General features: G+C 52.0%; 1 protein-coding gene across 8 annotated transcripts in view; it reads right to left on the bottom strand.

Moving 5' to 3' along the window:
• The window catches only part of MAP4K3 (mitogen-activated protein kinase kinase kinase kinase 3), a 1,115,786-nt gene that overhangs the window by 296,140 nt on the left and 795,066 nt on the right, over positions 1-24,580 (bottom strand). For all 8 annotated transcript variants that reach the window (XM_085612074.1, XM_085612073.1, XM_085612071.1 and 5 more), the window contains one exon: positions 11,294-11,397. In XM_085612074.1, coding sequence (XP_085468200.1) covers positions 11,294-11,397 — 104 coding nt within the window. The remainder of the gene's footprint in view (positions 1-11,293; positions 11,398-24,580) is intronic.

Here is a 24,580-nt window from a genome sequence, read left to right on the forward strand (position 1 = left end):
CAGAACTGTTGGTCGAGAAATTTGGAGAAATGCCCATGTGATGGCCTGTCATCTCAGTCCAACATCCATTGCATCCTTTTTTGTAAATTTTACCAACTGTCAAGGGTTGTTTATCTGAAACCGCTGCTCAAATCCTGGGGACTTCGTTCCTGCAGGGCAGCCTATCTTAAAATGAAAGCATTAGACAGCCCTTTAGTTATTGCAGTGGTTTCTCTTTACCTAAAAAAGATCTTAATGACCAGGGCTTCTATGCATCCATAAAAGTATATATTGTTTTTATGCTCATTAACTGAATTTGATATGTCCACTATCACTCTTTTAATCTTTTATTTCATTTTATGATGTGATAATGTGTTTTTACTGTACTTTTATGATAATGCTTTTGCATGTCGAATAAAGAATTTTGACTTTGACTTTAGAGGCTAACTCTTGGCTGTCATTTTTTGTTAATATTTCCATAAGTTCCCCGAGTTGGCAATCGCAAGTTGAGACGAGAGAGATATGCCATGGGTCAGGCACTAGGGTGGACAATGTTTGTAATGTGCTTAACTTTGGACTATCCTCCATAGAAATTTTGGATTCCCTTACTGAGCTCGTTTCTTTGCTTTTCGTTGCCGGTGACGCTATCCTGCTCTGATTTTCTCGTTTTGCGTTTAGCGACGAGTCTTCTGTACTTTCCTTTTTTCCTGTGCTCATTGTTGATTCCATTACCATTGTGGGGCTTTTGGAAAGATGCACTTGAACTGTCTCTAGGGCCTGATTTGGCTGATTTGTGAAAGTTGGCTGTAGTAGCAAGGGTTGGGGCCCCATGGCATCGTTTTTGTCCCACTCTTGATGTAGGGGGGCGATGCCTTAAGTGGAACGATGGGGGTAGGTAATTTGCTGGCCTCAACTGTTGATGCCGATGAATAAATCACCGACAATGGGTCCTTTAGATAAAAAAATTTGTAAAGACCAGATTTCCTTCTCGTGGTTGAAGTCGGTTCTGGGGTCGGTGCTGAGACTAGCCTCTCTCTAGGACTCTCTCTGGTGCTTAGTGATCCTTTCTGTGGCAGAGAATTAGCCTCCTTCGGTTCTTTTCTGGAATTTTGTTTTAGTTTTTTTTACTTTCCGCCATTTGCCGAACTTTTCCAGATCTCATTCCCAGTTAGAGAGGCTCCAAATATCTCCAAATAACCTCAGATACCTGTGGGGACTAGTCTCTGCCGCCCTCACTGCCCTCTCTGGTTACACTCTCTCCTGCCCTCCGCCCAGCCCCTGCCAGTGCAGTTTGTGCCGCCCTAGCGTCACCTGCAGCGGACTGAGGCACGAGACAAGCAGGGAGGGAGATTTATAGCGGTGTACAGGTGGGCTGATTGATAAACTTTTTTGTAGTGGGTGACTGGAGACTAAAGCGGTCCCTGGATACCTCAATCTTTCCTTTTCTTTCCCGATGCCTTTGCACAATGCGGAATTGGCGGCCCACCGGAGTGCAACCCATCACCGCCAACCACGGCCGGGCGTGGTACGGTACCGCGGGAAGGTCCGGCTCCGTTAGCCTGAACCGGGGGCTTGGGCAGGGACGGGGAGCCACAGAGGAGGCCAAGCGGAAACGAAAACAAGCCTCCGGCTCACCTGTCAGCCCGCCGCTGTTTCTGGTTATGCAGGTTGTGCCGCTGTTCCGTCGCCGCTCTGCCGACCTCCGTACTATCCGCGCGTACTATCCACTGTCCCGCGCTGTCCCGGGGTGGGAGAGGGCTGGACACCGCCCCCGACTGCTCACGCTGATCCGCAGCGTCTCCGTCTCCACCGAAACCGCCGAGACTGAACACACTCCGACTTGCGCTCAGCTGCTCAACAGCACCACCTCCAGATCCGGTTGAAGCAAATTCTCCTATCCACTCCTGCGGTTCTCCCCCTTGATGCTTCACTTCACTTAATTTCGCTTCACTGATGCCCCCCCCACTGGTGTAGTAAAGTTGTTGAGTGATGAAGGTGGGGGGTGGCTTGTCAGGTGCTATAGCAGCCGGGCGACCACTATGCTAATATTACTTCTTTCCTTCCTGCGGAGATGTCACTTTGCTGCCACTGCTGTCGCTGGCAGCAGTGGCGGTAGAGGCAATGGAGGCGAGGGTGTGCTTTGCTCCTCATGCCTTGCTTTGCTTGAGTCTCTCCACTCCCACCGCTGTGTCCTGTGCCTAGCTCCCGCGGCGGCCCACAGCGCAGGCGGCAACACAGGTGACGGCGGGGGCCCCAGCAGCTGACCGTGAGCAGCTCCGGCGTATGGGGGCGGCTTTCCACGCTCTCCGCGCTCACGGATCCAAACGCCGGCGTCGCTCTGTAGGCTGTTCAAACCCCGCGACTGCAGCAGCAGCAGAGGCCGGCTCCCAACAGCAAATTTCCTCCTGGGGAGGCTTCCAGCAACAGACAGCCGGCAGCAATGCAGCGGGGGCCGCTCTTGGCTCGCGGCTCACGGCTCGCGGCGGCGGCGGCTCTCTGTGCGGGCTCTTGCTCTTCGCTGCACAACAGCAGCACAACAGCGGCACTCAGCGGCTCCTCGGGGGCAAGACAACTGTCATGAAGATGATAGGGAGTCTCACCCACAGCCAAGTCCTTATTATTGACAATTGTGAGGGGTCATCCAAGGAGTTAGGAACTGCCATGTGGTTGTTCAATGTACATATGGCATCCACTTAGCAACTGGAAGCCTAGTGTGTAGCCAAAATGCCAACTTTGATTCGGACATTAAAATTGCTGGCTCCTTCAGCGAAACATGAGCAGGAATACAGCATTAAATAGCCCTATTAGGAGTTTTTTCAGCAGGGTCCTTGGTGAGGAATATTTGTAAAGGGTCCTGCAGTGGCACCAGGGTATATATCATGTCATTGTCGATGTGAAGTACGAGATACTTACCTTCGGTGACGGTGTATCTGGTAGAGACATAGTCTAGCCGCAGATTCCTTAACTTAGAATATCCCCAGGCTTCAGACTGGATCCGGAATTTTTTTGCAGCAGCACCTCTGCGCGCCGGGGGACTGCGCCATATGGATCTGCCCTGACGACGTCCGCGGACATGATGCCAGAGAAGCCATATAAGTCCCTGCCGGCGCGCTGACGTCAATTTTCTTCGGAGAAACTTTTCCGCGCCACCACGCAGAGCCACCACCAAAAACTGAGAGTTTGGGAACAGTGTGTGAAAAAATGATGATGAAAATCAGTGAAACAAAAAGAATGGGATGGTGAGAAACACCACAAGGGACAGTAACAAGCACTGTACACTGAAGCCATGGAAGAGAAAGAGCCAAGCAGCGCTCTGAAAAGCAGCCCTGCAAAAACAAAGGCAATGCCCTCCCCCGAGGCAAATGAAATATGCCAAGGCAGACGACAAAAGCCTGCAATCATAAGATCCAACCGTGACAGGCAACAAGACCTGAACCATATAATTAAAAACGATTCACCAAAGGTCGGAAACACTAGGCATGCCTTGACCTTTGTAAGAGAACTGTTGGGGAGAGGCCCACTGAGGGAGACCCCAAGCCAATTGACCGTAGTAGAATCAAAGACAAGAGACCCTAAAACAACGAAAAAGGGAGGGAAGAAGAACGCCAGAAGACCCCACACTGCAAGAACCACAGCCAGGGTGTAGGAATGTAGGAGGAGACATGAACACTCTGCCCCAGCCAGGGTCAGGGTGTAGGAATGTAGGAGGAGACATGAACCCTCTGCCCCAACCAGGGTCAGGTTGTAGGTGCCCCATCACTAGAATGGGAGGAGCAAAACAGGAGAACCAGAAAGAACCATCCTCCAGAGGAGGAAAGATGAAAGAGGTCACCACGCAGGAAGACAAAGCTACCCAAAGGCAGGTGCAAGCATTAAACTCAACCTGACAAGGTCCTCGCAGAACGGGGAGGATGGGCAGGCGTTAAGGAATCTGCGGCTAGACTGTGTCTCTACCAGATACACCATCACCGAAGGTAAGTAGCTTGTACATCTGAAAGAGACATCTAGCTGCAGATTGCTTAACTTAGATTAGATACCAAAGCCATACCCCACAGGAGGCGGGTCTGCGAGTGAACCCCACCAAGTTCCAAAGGAACCCAGCCGTCAACAAGTTGACGAAACACAGTGGGGGGAGCAATGCCATAGTGGCCAATCCCAGACCAGAAGCTCAGCAAGGAGCGACTAACAGTGGGAAGCAAGGATCACAAGCCGCCGATGGACGCATGAAAGCCCATTAGAGTACACAGTGTAGGAAGGGAGCACAGAACCAGAAGGGCAGTGCCGAATGAGGGAGCCCAAAACCTCAGGAAAGAAGGGCCCAGAGAGAGGACAAGACGGTATGACCGAGTCCAATCGTACAGGGTGAATATGGCTAACAGTGGAAGAAGCACTGTGGAGGCGCACCAAAGAGGACACTGGGGATAGCAGCGGAAGGGTGCTGACCATGTCCAGGAAGATCCATTCTCACTAGAGACACCAGACTTGATAGTGTGCAATCTCAGTTTCCCAAAGAGACATTGTTAAGGACAGACATGAAAAACATAAAATCATGACTACCAAAAGCACATTAGGGCAGCAGAAGTACAGAGGGTAGACCGTGTGTACAGCCAGAACCACACCACATAAAAGGAAAGGCACAAGGAAGTGCCGCAAGAATAGTCCAGATGCGAGAGATGCCTCACTAGGTACGTAACCTGTGAAAGGGATCCGTGAAGCAAACACAAATAGAATGAAGGACTGCACCTACGAGAAGTCCATGGCAAGCCCACAGACACCGCAGCAAGAACCTAGTGTGCGTGACCCCTGGGTGTGTGTAGACGCCAGACAGAATAAACATCAGGAGAAGACTAAGCCATAAGGATGAGTGGCATAGAAGAAACAAGAGTGCACCATAGGTAGCAACAGCAATTTTGCAGCAGAACCGGTCAGATAAAGTCCAGATCTATAAGCAATACCAGCCACTGGGCAGCGAGGAGCCACAGTCCCACGTGAGGCAAACTGGAAGGGTGACCAGTACAGGAAGAACAAGTACAAAGCGTACATAGCGTAACAGGATTTGTATAGAGATGTGCACACAAGAACAAAGAAGACAATGAACATACTGAGGAGAGTACCTCTACAGAGAGTAGCAGCAGCATCCCGAAGTAGAAGTTTGACAAAGCTCCTGCTCGAATGGCAGCAGGGGAAGAGGAAAATCCGTTCCGGGGAAGTACCCAGGAAAGCAAGGCACAAGGCAATGTACATGAGCGGCGCAAGTGATTAAGATGCCACTATGCAAGAACAAAGTACGAAAAGCACTACCCAGCACAGAAGAGGAGGGGAGAACCAGGCATCGGAAGAGTCAGCCCTCCGTAACAGCGAATACAGTGGGGAGCAACCACCGGACGTGCATACAACATAGAAGTGCGCCGTTGCAACCCTGCGCACCTTAGTACAGCGACAGGGCACTGACCAAGGCCGTCCACTGGTAGGACATCCGCAGCGGCAGAACTATGCAGAACTGAAACAGAGAAGGAAGGGACCCTCCTAGAAGAAACAAACAAGGCAGAAACTCAGAGAAAGTGAGCATTTACACTGGCAAAGGAGTGCCACGGACAAACAGCAGACTCCAACGGATAGACCTTAGAGCGATGCCAAACGTTGGACCGCATGAATGTGAAAAAGACCACAGTCAGATCCGCAGGGCAACGCCCTCAGAAAAAGACTCCACAGGAGCCTACCAAGCCTTATGTGTAAGGGAGGCAGTATCAGACCACAGGAGGTAGCCCATAAACCACAGTGAGACTGGGGCAGTACATCACCCGGCTCGCCCCTCCCATGCGAGTAAGTTCCTTGTCCATTGTTTTGCCCCTTGTCACTTCCCGCTTTCCCTCACTGTGGCACTCCTTTGCACCCCTGCTACCATCAACCTGTGCGATTTCTCTTTCTTTTCACTCCGTTATCAGTTCTATGCATAATTCTACCACACAGCTCACCATTTCTTGGCCCCGGTCTCTAGTTACTTTACCTCTGCCCACTCGGGCACGCCTCACCCGATTCTCGCGCCGTTGTGATACCCGCTCTCGCTCTCACTACTCGTCCGATCACTGCTCCTTGGCCCATGGCCACACATTAGACCCGTACCCACGGCCACTATACGTCGCCGTGTTCACCACCATCTGCACGACTGTCCCCCTTTTCTCCCTCGTTTTGGTCCAGCTTTTGAGAATTGTTTTTCTTTACCCTAGCACTGTCCAAAATATGTGTAACCAGTCCTGATGATGGCCTTGAGTGTTACGGGCCGAAACGCCGTCGACTTCAACAGCGTTACTGTTGGCGCATTTACAAACATGGGCATTTGCTTTACTGTCCTTTGAATTCCCATACATTTACTGTGTAAATGCCCTAACTTTGGCATATTCAAAATACCATTGTTCTCCTTGTTGCGCCGTTTCACCGCTGTATATACCACTTTATGTGTCACTTGCGCCGTCACAAACTCCACGAGCACTTGTGCACAGTATTTTTTCGGTTACACTTTCACTACTCATCCCATTTCCTTCCCCTTTTCCTCCCCTTCCCGTCAACCCCCCCTCCTCCCCCCCCCTCCCCTCTCCTTTTTCCCCCCCCCTCCCCTCCCCTCTCCTTCCCCCCCCCCCCCCCCTACATATGTCTACCCATGATGTATTATCTAAAAAACTGCCTGACAATTGCCCATGGCTTTATTGATACAATTGTATTGTAATTTTTGTGAATTCTGTATAAGTTGCTATTCGTCCAGATTTGGTTCGCTTTGGGTCTATTTATTGTTTTCATTTCTAATGTTATCCTTTTACTCCTCTTTTTCCCACTCGAGCGATACACGCGTCCTTGCGGGTTATTACACCACCGGTTGCCATGACTCCTTCTCCGTTCTTCTGGTGACCTTTCCGCTTCACTCCCCTTTCAGCACCCCCCAGCCTATCATCCCCCAGCACCCATCCGCGCGCGTCCTGCCACCGGCTCCTTCCCGTTGATTGGTTGACGCTCCTCGTGACCTGGAAGCACTGACCTCATAAACTCTCGCCAGTGCACTTCCGTCTTCACTCTTTGCCTGATTCATACCGGCACGCCCCTCTTCACGGACCCCCTCTCGGTGATTCACTCGCCTCGACAAAATGTAAGTAAATTCTGCTCGCGCTTTTTCTCCCCGGAACCGTCCATCTGCCCCGTTTCTAACCTCCCCTTTCCTTTCCAGCTTCTTCATAGATTGCTCTCCGCCTTCCCCCCCCGAAGTAAGTGTCTCCCTTACTCCCTTCTCTCCCACTGTTCCCCCCTGCCTATTCCTCACCCCTTGTCCTTTGTCCCCTTCCAGCCTGAACTACCACGGACCCTTCTAACGTCACGTGGTCCAGCGTTGCCGTTTCGTTCGGCTCGCCCTTTCCGAAGGAGTAAGTGTTTTGTCACTCCTATCTTTTCTGCTGTCTCCCTCCCCACGTCCTACCTGCTCTTTTCCTCACCACCAACTTTCTTACCCCGTCCAGTTTGGACTTCCCCGGACCCGCCTGACTCCACACGGGGTCCTGCTTTGCCGATTCACCCGGCTCGCCCCTCCCATGCGAGTAAGTTCCTTGTCCATTGTTTTGCCCCTTGTCACTTCCCGCTTTCCCTCACTGTGGCACTCCTTTGCACCCCTGCTACCATCAACCTGTGCGATTTCTCTTTCTTTTCACTCCGTTATCAGTTCTATGCATAATTCTACCACACAGCTCACCATTTCTTGGCCCCGGTCTCTAGTTACTTTACCTCTGCCCACTCGGGCACGCCTCACCCGATTCTCGCGCCGTTGTGATACCCGCTCTCGCTCTCACTACTCGTCCGATCACTGCTCCTTGGCCCATGGCCACACATTAGACCCGTACCCACGGCCACTATACGTCGCCGTGTTCACCACCAACTGCACGACTGTCCCCCTTTTCTCCCTCGTTTTGGTCCAGCTTTTGAGAATTGTTTTTCTTTACCCTAGCACTGTCCAAAATATGTGTAACCAGTCCTGATGATGGCCTTGAGTGTTACGGGCCGAAACGCCGTCGACTTCAACAGCGTTACTGTTGGCGCATTTACAAACATGGGCATTTGCTTTACTGTCCTTTGAATTCCCATACATTTACTGTGTAAATGCCCTAACTTTGGCATATTCAAAATACCATTGTTCTCCTTGTTGCGCCGTTTCACCGCTGTATATACCACTTTATGTGTCACTTGCGCCGTCACAAACTCCACGAGCACTTGTGCACAGTATTTTTTCGGTTACACTTTCACTAAGTGTCACGCAGTGCTTTTTAAACCTATATGATATGTACATATGACGCAATATGTTCATCATGTGTTGAAAATACAACTCTTTCCTACTAACTTGGTCTCCTGTTGTCCTCTGTGTATGGATTCATTCCTTTGATACTGTTACATACAGCTCACCTTTGAATTACTTGTCCTTCCATTGAATTCCACGTTGAGACATTGTTGTCTGTTATTATGTGTAAGGGAGGCATCTACACAGTAGCCAACAAATACCCCACATAGGGTAAGCCTCAACCCCAGCCAGGGGCACCTCTTGAGCCGGGGCTCATAGACAGAGGATCAACAGAACAGAAGCAGTCGATCAGCTGCAATAAGGGGAAGCAAAAACAGCGACAAGCTGACCAGACCACCTGGGTATTACAGCATGAACCAAGGGCTCAGAACAACACTGCACCTGGAAGTAACAGACCATAAAAGAATGTAAAAAAACATGAAATTATGGCAGGCTAGACAGGAGGCGGTTGACTGCTGAGTCCGCATACTGTCAAAAAGGGATAAGCCATCAAACGGCAAATCCCATAAACCCTCCCGAATATTTTCAGGGAAACCACCATCGCGCAGCCAAGCATGGCGACGCAGAGATGCAGACCTGGCAATCGCCCGACCCCCAGAGTCGGTATAATCCATGGCCGATCTAATGGTAAACTGTGCCATGTCCCGGCCATGACGAAGGAGACGAGCCAGGTCAGTACGAGGACCCTCTGGAAGAGAGAGAATAAGACCTTCTACCGAGTCCCAAAGGGCAAAAGTAGCCCGTGCAAACATGCAAGTTGTGTTCAAAACACAGATGCCCGAACTAGTGGACGCAAGAATGTGACGATCACAGGTCTCCAACCAAAGAGACTCCCTGGTGGGAGGCAGCAACGGGAGAGGAGTGGAAGGCTGTGTGGCGAAAGCCACCTGGACGCCCCGTCCGTGAGCCCTAGGATGAAGGGACAAGCAGACCGGGTCATCCGGAGCTGGACGATGCCGATGTGCAAGGGCCCGATGCACAGGGTCATCGAGGAGCGCCGTGCCAATGTGCCAAGAAGGGTGTCAATGACCCCACCAAAAGGCAGCAAGGGCTCCACCTCACCCTGGTGGAGGATATGCAACAATGGGTCGGAAGACAAAGAGACCGAGGGAGGCTGCACGTGTAAAAGAGTGGCAGCCTCGCGAATAGCCCTTGCAAATGCAGCACTAGACTCTGTAGCCATTCTAGGGGGCGATAACAGATCATCTGTAGGGGACGTTGAAGGCTAACTCGTCCAATGGAAAAGAGAGACGCAGCAGGTTGATGAACAGGGGGTCACTGGCCAGGGGGCAGCGGAGCCAAAGGGCAAGGAAACACCCCTGGATGTTCTGGAGCTGCGTCCTCCTCAAACAGAGGAACAATAGGGGCCAACGCCTGCTCCGGCGTCATATCAATGTCGACAATAAGCAGAGGCGACTCGGCCCGGTCTGTTACCAGCATCGACTTACCCTCCACCGAGACATGTGGAGAGGAAGGATGTCGACAAGGAGTCGATACCCGCAGTGCGGCCATCGCCGATGGCGCAGGAAGCCTCAAAGGGCTATGCGGAGACACGGCAGGTGGACTCAGCGTCTGACTGGGATGCCGGTCCGGGCATGTCCCGACATCGCACCGACTCCGGAACCGGAGTTGAGGGACTCAGCCGGCTCCAGAGGTGAACCCACTGGCGAAGATCCGACCTGAGTCCCTACCTCCACTGTGGGGCCCGAAGGCGCGCCAAGGAGAGGAGGTGACCCAAAAATGGAGTGCAGAGCCTTGAAATAGGCTTCCATTTGGGTCCAAGTTGCCCCATCACCCGTAAAGGGTGGTTATAAGGGGGTCGACTTCTGGGGGTCGGCGTCTGGCAAAGGCCGTGAGCCCCGCTGTCAATGTGAAGTAAAGCAGACGACCTCCATGACTTGTGCTTCCGCTTACCTGCGTGAGGCGAATGACATCCGCAAGAACGACTCCGCAACCAGACTCGAACTGAAGCCCCAGACCAAGATGGAGAGCGGCACTGAGGTGCCGAAAGGGACATCCGGGAGGCCAATAGCTTCATCCGGCGCTCCCGCAGGGACTTTGGCCTCATCTGCTGGCAAGTGTCGCACTCCTCTGAGTCGTGGTGCGCTCCTAAGCACCACATGCAGATGCGTGCAGATCGGTCACTGACCTCTGCCACGCGCACGTCTCACACGCCTTAAAGCCCGAAGGCATCACACTGTTCCTGGACGCCTGAAGGCATCCAGTAGGCCTGGGCAACAGGCCAGGCCAAAGGAACCGCTTACTCCTGGATCCGTGTCGGGACGCGAAAAAGAAGGAATCTGACGTCAGCGTGCCGGGAGGGACTTATATGGCTTCACTACCGTCATGTCCGCAGACGGCGCCAGGGCAGAGTCATACGGCGCCGAACCCCGCGCACAGAGGTGCTGCTGTAAAACAATTCCGGATCCAGTCTGACGCCTGGGGGTATTAAGGAATCTGCGGCTAGAGGTCTATCAGATTGCAATTCCATATGATGTCAAAATAGCCTCCACTTTTGGAGTAGCGATTACAGGCATACAAAAGCAAGTGGCTGCTCTTGAGCACTGGTATAGCAGATTATCATGGGTGCAAGGCTAAAGAAGTACGCACCCAATCAGTATGGGCAATTTAGAACCCCGGTAGAGATGGTGGATGCAGCAGCAGAGGGTGAACACAATCAAGAAGATCAAACCCGCAAATGGCTCCATGAGTTATGGAAGACTGGATGGATAACCAAAACCCCCAAATACTAAAACTGGGGCAAGAGAAAAAACAGTCCGGGTAAGGTCGTCATCCTTAGCATAGCCAAGCTCCACCTCTTAGCATCCCACTTGTAATCTAAAAGAAGCATCAAGTGACTAACAGTATACAGAAATGTGGCTTATCAGTACTTCCCTTTCACACAACTAAAACTAGCCATTTAAAAAACAAAAAAACAATGTTGCAATTTCAGTTTAGTAATGCCAACTGTTGCAGTCTTACCTTAATTAACATAAACTTCTGCATTGGTTCAACCCATTCTAACAAAACAATACTTGACTGTAGTGCTCCACAGAGATATTTATGACCAGTGTATGGATTCCTCACTGCCAATAAAAGAACACGCGGATTAATAGGCACATTCATTTACATGTATTTATACCTTCTAAATTATAAACGTGTGTGCAACATATGACACTAAAAATACACAAAGTTGGTAGAATTAAACCTTCCAACAATCCAAACAATGCTATTTTAGACAGTCACCTAAAAATGTAATTCCCACAAAAAGATTTTAAAACAATTAAAACATTTAATTTGCCCTTTCTTTCAAAATTGCTTTGAAGTCAATTTCTCTTTTTACACCAAAGGAGAATAAGAAGTCATTTGCCAAATACTTCCAATATAGTTCAATGAAGCTGACATAATGAAATTCCAAAGACAGTTTGCAAATCCAAATCTCATCAGATGGAATCTGAATCTTGAGCACGGATACAAAAACATTTGCTTTTGCTCCTCATCACAATTATTTCTGGAGACCAGTGGCCATCTATTTGAGTCACATACCCCAGCAATAACTAAGAAGGAGGGCCAGGACAAAGTCAACAGATGGAGGGTCTCATCTGCTTGGCTATAGAGTGGCCATTCAGAATTGAAGAACAAAAAAAAAAAAAAATCAGGCATGGTCTAAAACACTTAGGACCAGCTCCACACTTATACCTATGCCTATGCTTCAACACACATTTTATTCCAGATTTAATTTAATGGCATGGACTAGCGAACAAATTACTTACCTTCGGAAACTCTTTTTCTGGTGGATACAGTATCTGCCTGTGTATTCCTCAGCTTCTGAATTACTCCCATGTGCAGCATTCCACGGAAACTTTTCTCCATAGCTCTCCCACGTCGATGAAAGCGTCACAAAGAAACAGCTCCGCACGCGACCCCGTGTGACGTCATCGAAGCCATAAGAAGACCTAGTCCTCGTGCTGACTTTAGTTCCACCCATTTCTCCATGCCCTTGAGGCAAATGGGAGAACTGACAACATTTCACAGTATACACAATCAATTAAAACTGGAAATTCTAAAACAGACATTTCCTAGTAACCAGTATCACAAAAATTAAAATACCTAAATCACACAATAATCATTTTTCTGTATAAACAAGCAAAGAGGGAGGTGGGTGGGTCAGCAAGGAATCCACAGGAAGATACTGTATCCACCAGAAAAAAAGTGTTACAAAAGGTAAGTAACTAGTTCTTCTGATGGATACATCAGCCTGTGGACTCCTCACCTTTTGAATTGAATCCCCAAGCAGTCCTGCACCTGGTGGAGGGTGCCTGCCTACCAAAACCAAGAATTCTTGTAGCACAGAAGATGCAAAGTGTTCCTCCCGCCTAACCTTCGAGTCTGAGCAATAATGCTTTGTGAAGTGTGGAGGGAGACCCAAGTTGCCGTCTTGGAGATGTCTAAAACAGAGACAACTCTAGCTGAAGAAGAAGTATTAGCTCTGGTGCAATGACCTTCAGGAGGATCCTTCTTGGCTAAGGGGTAGCATGTCTTGATGCAGAGGATGATCCACCTGGACAGCGTTCTTTTGTGGACAGCCTTGCCCTTCATCTTGCCCACATATCCAATGAAGAGTTGGTCGTCCAACCTTGTTAGAATAGAAATGTTCATGTTTGCGCATTGCCTTATGTAAGTTAGCATTTGCTGCGCCATTTTCTTTAAAGGCACCATTTTAGGCTGTTTGAAACCAATCTAGTTCAATTCCGAGAAATTATCCACTATAAGTTTTGTTTCTGCCACGTTAGACTTGTTCCCGTAATGAGTACACTGTTCTTATTGGCACATACCTTTCTCACTAGATAGAAGTCCTCTCACACCTGTCTAGTGGCGGGCCCGAATGGAATGACCTTGGAATTGAGATACTTGGTAAATGATAGAAGTGCTGAAACCGTTTTTTGTATTTTACTGTTTAGCTGCACCTGCCTGGAAAATTCCACTGTAGGCGCGTTCTAGCCCGGCTACGGAATGTACATAATGTAACTTTATGCTTGTCGATTTTAGTCCTCTCTGCAACACTCGTAGTGACTGAGCAGACCCTGTTGTGCTAGGGAAAGAGAGAAACTCAGGATATCAGAAATGGGCTCGCAAGGGATCAAGTGATCTCTATCCACACCATTTTAAAAACTTGGCCCACGTACCAGAATAGACAGATTGGTGGGGTGTCTTCTGGCCGACAAAATACAATCCACCACATCCTGTGGGAGAGAGAAAGAACTTAGGTTGCCCGTTCAATCTCCAGGCATGAAGGAGCAGACTCTGGAGGTGGGGGTGTAGACCCCGCCCCTGCAAGAGGAGGTCTGCCCTGAGAGGGAGACAGAGAGGCGACGAGAGGAGGTAAATAAGGTCTGTGTACAACACCTTTCACAGCCAATCCGGAGCGATCAATATGACATGGGCCCGGTCCGGGCGAATCTTCCCCAGAACTCGGGGAATTAAGCATATAGGGGAAACGCATAAAGAAGCTGTGGGCCCCAATTTAACAGAAAAGCATCCCAAAACGCTCCCCGCATCAGATACTGTAGCCTGCAGAATGACGGGCAGTGCACGTTCTTGTGAGTGGCAACCGGTCCAACTGAGGGAACCCCGACATCCTGAAAATGTGAAGGACAACATCCGGATGGAGAAGCCACTTGTGATCAGCCAAATATTGCAGACTGAGACTGTTCATAAGCACATTCAGTTCTCCGGCCAGATAATTTCAATTACGCAAATCTGATGGTCCTGAGCGCAGGACCAGAGTCGTAGAGCCTCTCTGCAGAGAAGATACAACCCTACTGATCCCTGTTTGTGGATGTACCACATCATGGTAGTGTTGTCTGTTGAGACCTGAACCGAATGACCGCAAAGGGAAGGAAGGAAGGCCTTGAGAACCACACGTATTGCCCGCAATTCCAAAAGATTGATGTGAAACAAACTTTCCTATGAAGACCAAAGACCTTTCACCTCCAGATCCCCCAGAGGCGCTTCCCACCCTTAAGTGGCGGCATCTGTGATCACTGTGGCCACCGGATAAGGAGGGTGAAAATGCTTCCCTTGAGACAGGTTGACTGGCACACGCCACCAGTGCAGATCCGCTGCAGTGTCTCTGGAGATCTTCACCAATTCCTCGAGATCTCTGTTTTGTTGAAACTACTGCCTGCAGAGGCACCACTGAAGGGCCCTCATATGCCAGCATGCATGGTTGACCAACAGTATGCAGGTAGCAAACAGACCGAGCAGACGCAAGACCTTTAGGACTGGAAAAGACGCTCCATTCTGAAAAGTTGGAATCATAGCCTGGATGTCTTGAATCCTCTGTGGAGGCAGGAAGGTACGACTCACTGTAGTGTCCAGCATTGTCCCTATGAAAAGGTTGCGCTGAGAGGGCACCAGGTGAGACTTGGGTGCATTAATCGAAAACCCCAAGTTGAACAGCAGCTGTGTTTTCCCCTGCAAGTGACATAACTATCTTCTGTAACTTTGCTTTGAGCAGCCAATCGTCCAGATAGGGAAACACAGGAATCCCCAACCTTCTAAGATGTGCTGCTACCACCGCCATCACCTTTTTGAAGATAAAAGGTGTGGAAGTTAGACAGAGCAGAAGGAATGCAAACTGATAATGTTGAGACTCCGCCTTAAAATGGAGATACTTCCGATGCGACTTCAGAATGGGAATGTGAAAATACACATCCTGTTAAATCGATCAAAATAATCACTTCATCCTTCTACAGCGAGAGAAAAACCTGTGCCAGAGTCAACATTTTGAATTTTCTCTTGTTTGAGGTGAAAAAGAAAACCCTGAGGGCGAGGATCGGCCTTAAATGACTGTCCTTTTTTGGGAATCAGGAAGTACGAGAGTAGCATCACTGACCTCATTCCTGTTCTGGAACTACCTCGATTGCACCCTTTTGCAGCAAAGACCGCACCTCCTGCTGGAGAAGCAGAAGATGCTCTTCTGAGCAAAGATCCAGACAGGAAGGGAAAGGAGGGGTAAACTCCCGAAAGGCTAGGGCATAACCATTTTCTACGATGTTTAAAACGCAGAGGTAGAAAATGGGACACCTGTCCTCCCACAGGCTAAGCATGCTTTAAGATGGTGGAGCTAGAGCTGCTTCCCTGCAACAACAGCTGGCGAGACAGAGGAGGAGGAGAAGACTTGTTGCCGAGCAGAAACCTGCAGACAACTGCTGCCCTTTCCCCTGTAGGACCTGCACAAGGGATTTGCTAGCTGCTGCGGTTGCTGCCTGCCACGAAAGGGCAAGTTTCTTGAAAAGCCACAAAACTTGCCAAACTGTCCACAGCACCTGGATTTGGTCTGAAGTCCCAAAGACCTTGCTGAAGCTTTGCTGTCCTTAAAGCGATGCAGCGCCAAATTCGCTTAAGCCCGAACAGACAGGACCTATCGAAGGCGAAGTCCAGTAGTATCGCCTGGACATTGGGTGAGAATCCTGAACCATGCAACCAGGCATGCCTCCTTGTCGACCCCATTGCTCTGGCTACAGAGTCGGCTGTGTCCAGTCCAGATTGGATCACTTGGCGGGCAGCAGCTTGGACATCTGATAATACCTCCGAAAAATGCCTTCGGACCTCTGCGGGCAACTTTCGTACAACCTTCTCGACTGTGTCCATGAGGGCATAAATTTAACAACCCAAGAGACATGTGGCATTAGTGGATTTTAGAGTCATGCTTCCAGGCAAGAAAACTTTCTTCACCGACTGCTCCATGCACTTTGACTCCCTATCAGCAGGCGTTGATGGAAAGGAACCTGCCCGCAGCTTTTTAGAGCACGAAACCTGGACTACCAAGCTTTTTGGCAAAGGATGGGAGGACAGAAAAGCTAGATCCCCAGGAGCCACCTTGCATCTCCTAGCCACATTTCTGGAAGGAAACTGTTGGAGTGGACATTGGTTTCTGCCAAATATCCAAGATGGGCTCTGTTAATGCCTCATTGAAGGGCAGCAAAGGTTCTGACACAGAGGACGATGTACGAAGCACCTCTGTAAGAATGTTTGACTTTAGTTCCGCTGTAGATAGAGACAATTCTAAAAGGTCCACAGCCTTTCTAATAACAGTGTGGTATGTGGTCACCTCAGGCAGTGGCTGACCCTTCGGCGACATCAGCCCCAAACAGGAGAGGGGTCCAGGCCACTAGACTCCTGCAAACTCTCACGGTCAGAGTCCACTATCTCCCCTTCTTCAGCCCCTCCATGTACATCCTGGTACTTCTCTTCATCCAACAACCTTTGAGCCTCTCTCGAAGATCTCACCCTCAGAATCTGCGTTGGTGGAGCCAGACGTGGCACCGGTGATTTCGGAACCAGTGTTGAAGGAAGGTCCAAGGCAACAGGAGTCAAAGCCGGATGAGTCAGTGCCAGTTTGGATCCAGACGCGCCGGGAAAGAATCATGCAATGGCACTCAACCTTCCAAAGATTGCAACGGCGTCGAATATCTCGGCGTCGGAAGAGGCCAACTCCCTGGAGCCAGGGAGTTGGCATAAAGTGCGTTAACAGCACCTGGGGAAAATGAGGAGGAAAACCTCCCAGGGAATAGGCCAATGGCCCCATGGGGCCAACAGGCGAACCAGTAGGATTCGCAGCCCTTGCAAATAGGCCGAACATCGCATTTTAAAAATGCAGTGGATCCGATCTCGGAGTCAGGAAAGTGGAATATGCTGGATCCAGAACAACAGGCTCTAGAGCGGTCCGTGGAGGTAACAAGTTCGGCTCCAGGTACGGTGTCAGAGATTTAGGGGGCAGGGTGGAGTATCCGACCTCGGCATCCCTCGGAGCCGGTGGAGTCAGCCCTCGGAGACGGAGGCTGAGCCAGAGTGGCTTCCGGTGAAGGAGTCGGAGAGATTTCATCCACGCGATGATGTCTAGGGGTCAGGGACACAGACTTTGGAGTCGCATCCTTCAGACGACGACGGCGAGAAGCATGGAGCTGCTTCTTTTTGTGTTTCTTGGATGACCTCGAAGTATGAGGCGTCGGCGACTTCCATCAGGTCCGAGACCTCCTGCGACCCCTCTTCTGTTTCTTGGCCTTGGCCATGAATAACTTGGCCTCCCTCTTGTTCAGAGCCTTTGGATTCATCTGCTTGCATTGAGTGCATGTCCCGATGTCATGGGACGAGGAGAGGTACAGCAAACAGTCTTTTTAATATTGGTCAGTGAAGCACATCTGGCCCGACATTCTCTGCAAGTCATAAAACCTGATTTCTTTGGCGTAGTCATCTTCGACGGCTACAAAGTCGCGACAACAGTGTAGGAAAGTGGGTTTCTGTTGCAGTGTACCTGTAGAACAAGTTACTTACCTTCGGTAACGATGTATCTGTAAGAAACATTAGTTAGTTAGATTCCTCACCTTAGAATATCCCCAGGCGTCAGACTGGATCCCGAAGATTTTTCGTCAGCAATACCCCTTGCGCGTCGCTAGGCGTCGTCTGCGGCTCCGCGTCCGTCGTCGGCGTCGTGCGCCGGGATGACGTCGTCGGAGTACTTAAACGCCGCCCTCGCGCGCTGACGTCAGTTCTTGTACATAGCCTTCCGCGCCAGGAACGCAGAGCCATGCAAAGACCGACACTGGTGCCAAAAATAAAATCTAGGGCCCTGAAAGGGATAGCCTTAACCCTAGATGTCAGTTCGCAGAACGGGGAGGATGGGAGGGTCGGTGAGGAATCTAACGAACTAATGTTTCTTACAGATACATCGTTACCGAAGGTAAGTAACTTGTTCATCTGAAAGAAACACGTTAGTTAGATTCCTCACCTTAGAATAGATACCCAAGCAATACCATCCCCGGTGGTGGGTCTGCGAACCAAGATCACACCAGAAAGTCCTGGAGGACAGAACGGCCAAAGAAGCCATCCCTCCGGACTTGGCTGTCAAGGCAATAATGCCTGGCAAACGTGTGTAGCGAAGCCCACGTCGCCGCCTGACAGATGTCCTGCAAAGGGACTCCCCGTCCCAAGGCAGTAGTAGCCGCCGTGGCCCGAGTAGAATGGGCGCGCAGCCCAACAGGAGGGTCCTTTTTAGCCAAGGAATAGCAGATTTTTATACACAAAACGACCCACCGAGAGATGGTTCGTTTGTGCACAGCTTTCCCCTTCTTAGCGCCCACGTACCCAACAAAAAGCTGGTCGTCCACCCGGAACTGTTTTGTGCGGTCCAGATAAAAGGAGAGCGCACGTTTTGGGTCCAGACGGTGGAGCCTCTCTTCCTCTTTGGAAGGATGCGGAGGCGGAAAGAAGGTGGGCAAGGTGACAGACTGCCCAAGGTGAAATGGAGTCACCACTTTAGGAAGAAAGGAGGGACGAGGCCGAAGGACAACCTTGTCCGGATGAACAGACAGAAAAGGAGGCTTTGAAGATAAAGCCTGGAGCTCACTCACCCGTCTAGCCGAGGTGATGGCTACCAGAAAAGCAGTCTTTAGAGTTAGAAGACGAAGAGGGCAATTGTGAAGAGGCTCGAAGGGAGCGCACATCAGGAATGTCAAAACCAGATTCAAGTCCCACTGAGGCATCACAAAAGGGACAGGAGGGAACGTGTGTGTAATGCCTTTGAGAAAGCGTGTAACCACAGGGGACTTGAAAAGAGAAGGCTGATCAGGAAGCCGCAAGAAGGCGGAGATGGCAGCAAGATATCCTTTCAGGGTGCCCAGGGCAGAGCCCTGCCGGGCCAGAGAAAGAAGGAAGAGGAGAACCTCAGAAAGAGGGGCGGAAAGGGGATCCACAGCCTTTGCTGTGCACCATGCCACAAATTTGTTCCACCGGCAGGCGTATACCGACTTTGTGGAGGGACGCCTGGCTGCCAGAATGATATCACAGACTTCAGGAGGCAAGTCAAATGGCATCAACTGCCGCCGCTCAATCTCCACGCATGGAGGTGGAGGCTGGACAGGTTCGGGTGGAGGACCGTCCCCTGCTGCTGCGACAGAAGATCCTCCCGAAGGGGCAGACGTATCGGGGGATCGGTCAACAGACTGAGTAGCTCGGGATACCAGTATCTTCGTGCCCAATCCGGAGCCACCAAGATGACTTGGGCCCGGTCGTGCCTGATCTTCTTCAGCACTCTGGGCAGAAGTGGTATAGGCGGAAAGGCGTACAACAGACCGCAACTCCACTCGTGACGAAAAGCGTCGCCGAGCGAGTGCCGCCTTGGAAATTCCAACGCGCAGAACTGCTGACATTGCGCGTTCTCTTCGGTGGCGAATAGATCTAACCAAGGCTCTCCCCACTGCTGAAAGAGGCCTTGCGCCACCTCGGAGTTCAGACGCCATTCGTGATCCATCATGCACCGGCGGCTGAGTTCGTCTGCTCTGGCGTTCAGAGAGCCCGCCAGATGTTGAACCACCAGGGTGACGCCCTGGTGTTCCAGCCATGTCCAGAGGCGCAGAGCCTCCTGACAAAGGGTCCACGACCCCACCCCGCCCTGTTTGTTGCAATACCACATGGCGGTGGTGTTGTCCGTGAACACCTGCACGACACTTCCCCTGACAGAGGGAAGGAAGGCTTTCAGTGCAAGCCGGATCGCTCTCAACTCCAACAGGTTGATGTGGAGACGAGACTCCGCCGGAGACCAGAGGCCTCTGATCTCCGCCTCTCCCATATGGCCACCCCATCCCAGGAGGGACGCATCCGTCACTACGACATGCTCTGGTTGGGGAAGGGAGAGGCTCTTGCCCTTGACCCACTCGCGGTCCGTGAGCCACCACTGCAACTGTTGTGCAGTGCCCTCCGAGATCAAGACATGGTCGGACAGGTTGCCGTGATGCTGGGCCCACTGAAACTTCAGGTCCCACTGCAGAGCCCGCATGCGCCGCCTGGCGTGATGCACTAGTAGGATGCAGGAGGCCATCAGCCCCAGAAGCCGCAACACTAGCCTGACCGAAACCCGGGATAGAGGCCGAAAGATGGGAATCAGGGCCCGTATATCCCGGACCCGCTGTTCCGGTGGATGGACCCGGAACCGCGCCGAATCGAGAACCGCTCCGATGAAGAGGAGCTTCTGAGAGGGACTCAGGTGTGACTTTGGCACGTTGATGGAAAACCCCAGCAAATGCAGGAGATCCGCCGTAGTCTGGAGGTGGGAGACGACTGCCTGGGGCGAGCCCGCCTTCAACAACCAGTCGTCGAGATAGGGGAAGACTGGAACCCCTGATCTGCGCAGATGAGCTGCGACCACCGCCATCACTTTCGTGAACACCCGAGGGGCACTGGTGAGGCCGAAGGGGAGCACGGTAAACTGAAAGTGCTCTTGGCCCACCGTGAACCGCAGGTAACGCCGGTGGGCCGGCAGGACGGGGATGTGGAAATAAGCGTCCTGCAAGTCCAACGCTACCATCCAGTCTCCAGGGTCTAGGGCAGCTAAAACCTGAGCCAACGTTAGCATCTTGAACCTTTCCTTTCGGAGGAAGGCATTGACGTTCCGGAGGTCCAAGATAGGGCGTAGGCCCCCCTTGCCCTTCTTGGGAACCAGAAAGTAGTGGGAATAACAACCACGACCTACTTCTGGACTCGGAACGCGCTCGACGGCCCCCTTGGCCAAGAGAGCCGAAACTTCCTCGCGGAGAAGATCCAAATGATCCCCCGAGATACGGTGGTGCTGCGGTGGCATGGCTGGAGGGGTCGTCTCGAAGGGGAGGGAGTAGCCCCTTCGGACGATTTGCAGCACCCACCTGTCCGATGTTATGGACCGCCAGTGGAGCAGGTGATGGCGAACTCTGCCGCCCACTGGCGTGGTATGGGCCTGAAAGCTCGGACTAGGAAGGCTTTGAGGCGGATGCTGCCGGGGTGGATGTGGGCTGACCACGTCGGCCTCCATTTCCGCCACGGCGGAAGCCACGTCCGCGACCGCGCGCAGGTTGGTTCTGCGGCTTGTGGCTTTGCGGACGTGAGGAGGCGCCCCTTCCTTGGCCACGAAAGGGGCAAAAAGCGGAGGTGTGCGCCCGCGGAGCCGCGAGGCCCAAGGACTTGGCCGTAGCCCGGGAGTCCTTAAAGCGGTTCAGCGCACTGTCCGCCTTCTCACCAAACAGGCGAGTGCCATCAAAGGGCATGTCCATGAGGGTTGTCTGGACATCCCCGGAAAATGACGTGGACCGCATCCAGGCGTGGCGGCGGAGCGCCACCGTGGTTGAAATCGCCCGACCCAGCGAGTCCGTGGTGTCAAGCCCACATCGTATGGCGTGCCGTGCTGCATCCCTCCCATCGGCCAAAGCCTGGGTAAGACGCGTCCGGACCTCCTCCGGACACAGGGGCAGCACGTCCTCCACCGTATCCCACAGGGAATGGGAATAACGGTCCAAGAGACAGGCGGTATTTAAGGACCGCAGGCCCAAACTAAGGGACGAAAACAGTTTCTTGCCGAACTGCTCGAGTCTCTTGGAATCCCGATCCGGCGGAGCGGTCGGGAAGGAGGATTGGGAAGTAGAGGCCTGGATAACCAGACTCTCGGGGGTGGGGTGTTGGGACAGGAAACTGGGGTCGCCCGGAGCAGGGCGGTGGCGCCTGGCAACGTTCCTATCCACAGGAGGAACTGTGGAGGGCTTGGACCAGGTGCCCTGCAGAACGTCAGTGAGGGCCTCGTTGAACGGCAGCAGAGGCTCAGTGGAGCTTGCTGAGGTTTGAAGCACCTCAGTGAGGATGTTAGTCCTCACAGCCACGGCAGGCAACTCGAGCCCAAGGGCCTCGGCCGCATTGCGCAGCACCACAGAAAATGCTGCACTCTCCTCCGAAGCCACGGTCGGAGGAGAAGTGAATCCAGTGTCTGGCGAGGTGTCCAGCCCACTGGCCTCCCCCAGTTCATCTGCCCAGTCCTGAGAAAGCTGTGACTGAACAGCCAGAGGGTCCTCGAACCCCTCCCAGTCGCCCCCTTCTTCCGATTCCTGATAAACAGGAGGAATGATCGGAACCGGACTGTAGAGATGGTAGGACTCAAGCGGCGTCGGATGCGGCGTCGGCGGACGCCGTGCCGGCGTCGGGTCCGGATGAGGGCTAAACCGGGGTGTCGGCGTCACAGGCGTCGGCGGCGCCGGTGACGGCGTCGGTGGTTCAGGCGTCGGCGCCGGTGGAGGAGTGACTAGGTCAACCGGCGTCGACTGGGGCCCAGGCAAGGGCCCCGCGGGGACCTGCGGCGTCGAGACCGGAGTCGTCGACGGCGCCGGGGCCGGAGCCGCCGGCACGCGAGGTCGCCCAGTCGAGTCCGCGGGGCCCGAAGGCGCGCCAGCGGGCGTCGACGGCGGGGCCAGGCTCCTCATGGCCGAGAGGAAGGCACTGATCTCCGCCGGCGCCGCGTCAGCCCCAGGGACCGGAAGGTATGGGGGCGGACGCGGCACCTGCGGCTCCGCCGGAGCCGCGGGGGTGGAACCACCCTGACCCTCGGCCGAGTCGCGCGACCGGCGAGGGGAGTCCGAAGAGCGATGTCGCCTCTTGGACTTCTTTGAGCGTTTGGACTTACCCGACGACTTGGAGCCGGACGAGCGATGGCGTCGGCTAGGGCTCCGCGAGCGATCCTTGGACCACCTCCTGGACCGGGATCGCGCACGACGCGGAGCCGAGTGGCGAAGCTCGAGAAGCTTGCGGGACCGCTCCCGCCTAGCCTTCGAAGTCAGGGCCTGACAGTCGTTGCACGACTCCGCGTCGTGGTCGGGGCCTAAGCAGTAGAGGCACCGGCGGTGGTGATCGGTCACCGACATCAGTCGATGACAATCCTCACAAGCCTTGAACCCAGGCATCCTACCGGCACCAGATGTCGACAGACAAGGATCAAAAATGATCAAAAAAGATTTAGTCAAAAAAGACTAAAAGGGGTAGCTCTCCCGGATCTGCGCTTACTGGCGCGGAAAAAAGAAGAACTGACGTCAGCGCGCGAGGGCGGCGTCTAAGTACTCCGACGACGTCATCCCGGCGCACGACGCCGACGACGGACGCGGAGCCGCAGACGACGCCTAGCGACGCGCAAGGGGTATTGCTGACGAAAAATCTTCCGGATCCAGTCTGACGCCTGGGGATATTCTAAGGTGAGGAATCTAACTAACGTGTTTCTTTCAGATATTCTTCATTGCAAAGTCGATACAAAGTTTATGTACAGGATTTAACAGTATTGCATTATCATTAATTCAAACTGTAACCATTTCAAAGTACATTTACAATCACATTTCAAACTGTATATTTACTGCTAAGTATTTATCAACTTACGTGTGCGAGGCTTGCTTGGTTCTAGAAAATAAAATAACTTAAAGAATATTTTTATACAAAACCAATTGGTTTGAAGTTCAGTCTTTGAGTCTGTGAAATCATTTGCTGATTGAATGGGTACAACATATGCTTAACACTGTCCTCTGATACTGCCTTACTGCTCGACCAAACTACCGCAAATACAGAGTAAGGTTCTATCTAACTTTGCCTCTGCCTGCCTTTGGGGTTCCACTGGGCTCTGTGCACACTATACCTCACTTTGGTATATTATATACAGAGCCAGCTTCCTACAAATAGTAACAAAGAAACACCCAGAAATGGAGAGCCTATGAAAAAAATACCGTTACGTATCTACGGCGTGGAAAAAAGGGGACGGACGTCAGCACGCCGACTAGGTCTTCTTATGGCTCCAATGACATCATGCGGAGCTGTTACATTGTGACGTCCTCGTCGACATGGGAGAGTCAAGGAGAAAAGTTTCCGTGGAATGCTGCCCATTGGGATAATTCAAAAGGTGAGGAATCCACAGGCAGATTTATCTATATCAATATCTATATGAATATATGTATATATATATATATATAAACACCAGAACTTCTCTCCCAGGTAGGAAAAAAGCGACAACTCTGCTCCGGGGATTGGAAGGCAAAATCAGCTGTTTATTATTTTTGCACAGGAAAGCAAGAGCCATGAAACGCTGGGGCAGACGCGTTTCGCATAATAGCTTCTTCAGTGCCGGTTTCGATGGCTGCTTCTTCTTACCGGGGGGCCAAACGAGCAGGTCTAAATACCGTTGGTCACTCCCCATCAGGTGATCTCTCGCCCCTCCTCTCACCACGATGTTAGTGTGTCCTGTGCTGCACCCAACCAGGCAGATGCATGCTGGGGCTAGGAGTCCTCAGAGGTAGCCCATACAGTGACGGGGCAATCCTGACCATAAGTAGGGTCCCAACGAGTTGGCAAAGGGTCCCAGCTCCGCCACAGGTACCTAGAATGGTGAAGCCTTCCTGTGTCCCCTTTTCAGGCAACCCGTGTTGCCTCCTCTCTCCC

This window comes from Triturus cristatus, chromosome 6 (genome assembly GCF_964204655.1).
Source record: "Triturus cristatus chromosome 6, aTriCri1.1, whole genome shotgun sequence".
Taxonomy (NCBI): domain Eukaryota; kingdom Metazoa; phylum Chordata; class Amphibia; order Caudata; family Salamandridae; genus Triturus; species Triturus cristatus.